Here is a 2,002-nt window from a genome sequence, read left to right as displayed (position 1 = left end):
AATGTTGCAATGAACATGGGGATGCAGAATTCTTCTAGATACTGATTTCAATTCTTTTGGATAAATACCCAGAAGTTGGATTGATGGATCCCATGGTTCTATTTTTAATTTTTTGAGGAACTTCCATACTATTTTCGATAGTGCCTACATCATTCTACATTCCCACAAACAGTATAATAAGGGTTCCAGTTTCTTCACATCCTTACCAATTCTTGATATCTTTTCTTTACTTTTCCTTTCTTTTCTTTTCTTTTCCTTTTTTTTCTTTTTCTTTATAATAACCATCCCAACAGGTGTGCGGTGATGTCTTATTGTGGTGTTGATCTGCATTTCCCTGATTAGTGATGTTTAGTACCTTTTCATAAACCTGGTAGGCACTTGTATGTTTTCTTTGTAGAAAGGTCTATTTAGGTACTTTGCCCATAAATTAATATTTTTAAAATGTCCATGCTATCCGAAGTAATATATGGATTCAATGCAATCCTACAAAATCGCAATGAAATTTTTTACAGAAAGAGAAAAAACAAGGAGTGTTATAGCAGCAAGATGTCTAAATGGAATATGCCATGCCATACCCCCACAGAAACAACAATGTTGACAACTATCCACAGGAATACCTCTCTGGAAACATGGGAGTCCAATGTAGAGATCCCAGCACAGCATTCAATAAAAGATTCCAAGAATAGACAGATTGAAGAGGGTAGGACAATCAGTTTCACTTTGCCTGCATTGTCTCAGTGCCAAGAGAAAACTCTTGGCCCACAATTTCTCCCAGTTTCTTCACAAGGGAAAAATGAGAGTGGAGTGAGCACCCAGCCTTTTCAGACCCACAGGATATTGTCCAAAGGCTCACTTCACCCTTGCCCTACCCAGGTGACTGAGGGGAACATCATGACTGAATAGTCTGAGGGAACCTAGGAATAGGGAAAATAGATAGTGCTAGATAGGGAAAATAGATAGGGAAATAGAAACCACCATGCAGATCTTAAAAACAAGCCACAGAACCTACTCATTGGCTCAGGGACTCCATCAAGATGGTGCATGTGAGCATCCGCAAATGGCATGTGTGCCTTCCCACAGAAGGCATGAGCAACCCTCCACAGACAGCAAGTGCAAGCTTCCACAGAGGGTGTGTGTGAACTTCTGCAGAAAGCATATGAATTTCAGTGGCTAGCTTGCCTTTGTGAAATTGGGGAAGGCACACATTGAACACTTCAGGGCACTACTCTGGGGGAAATAAACAAGAGGCTGTCAGCATCTGGCCTAACTTTGTGGGATTGAGACAAGGGACATAATCCTAAAATTTTTCCTCTCCAATAAAGAGGGAACAAGCAGAGTGGGGTAAGCATATCGATAGAAGAGGTCTGAGAGACCTCCAAGTCCCTAGCTGGCCCAATTGATAAAGATCTTTCTCTCCCAAATCAAACCAGTAAAAACTTGAGGAGGGGACTACTTTTTAAATTGAAAAGACAGCAACACAAGACTTCAGGGAACATTAAGAATAAAGGAAATATAACCATGACCAAAGGAAGAAAATAAAGATGCAATGGCTAACACAAAGAAATGAAGACCTGTTAATTGCCTGACAAAAAATTCAATATAATTATCTTGAAGCTCAATGAGCTACAAGAGAATATACATAGACAACTAAGTAAAATCAGGAACACAATGCATGAACAAAATAAGTTCAACAAAGAGGTAGAAACCATAAAAAAGAACCAATAAATTCTGGAACTGAAGAATACAATGACTGAACTGAAAAATTTAACAGGGACTACAATAGAAGACCAATCAAACAGAAGAAAGAATCAGTGAACTTGAATATAGATCACTAGAAATTATTCAGTCAGAGGAACAAAAAGAAAAAAAGAACAAAAAAGAGTGAAGAAAGCCTGCATGACTTATGGAACACTATTAAACAAAACAATAAATGCATTATGGAAGTTCCAGGAGGAGCAAAGAAAGAGAAAGGAGAAGAAAGCTTATTTTAAGAAATAATGAT

General features: G+C 38.1%; 1 protein-coding gene across 1 annotated transcript in view; it reads left to right on the top strand.

The window, feature by feature from the left end:
- The window catches only part of SPAG17 (sperm associated antigen 17), a 281,081-nt gene that overhangs the window by 143,230 nt on the left and 135,849 nt on the right, over nucleotides 1–2,002 (top strand). The window contains exon 17 of the mRNA XM_012643425.1: nucleotides 1,957–1,994. Within this exon, the coding sequence (XP_012498879.1) occupies nucleotides 1,957–1,994 (38 nt within the window). The remainder of the gene's footprint in view (nucleotides 1–1,956; nucleotides 1,995–2,002) is intronic.

Source organism: Propithecus coquereli, unplaced genomic scaffold, assembly GCF_000956105.1.
Source record: "Propithecus coquereli isolate 6110/MARCELLA unplaced genomic scaffold, Pcoq_1.0 Scaffold197, whole genome shotgun sequence".
NCBI classification, from domain to species: Eukaryota; Metazoa; Chordata; class Mammalia; order Primates; family Indriidae; genus Propithecus; species Propithecus coquereli.
The sequence above is the reverse complement of the archived record's forward strand: the minus strand, read 5'-3'. Positions and strand labels throughout refer to the sequence as shown.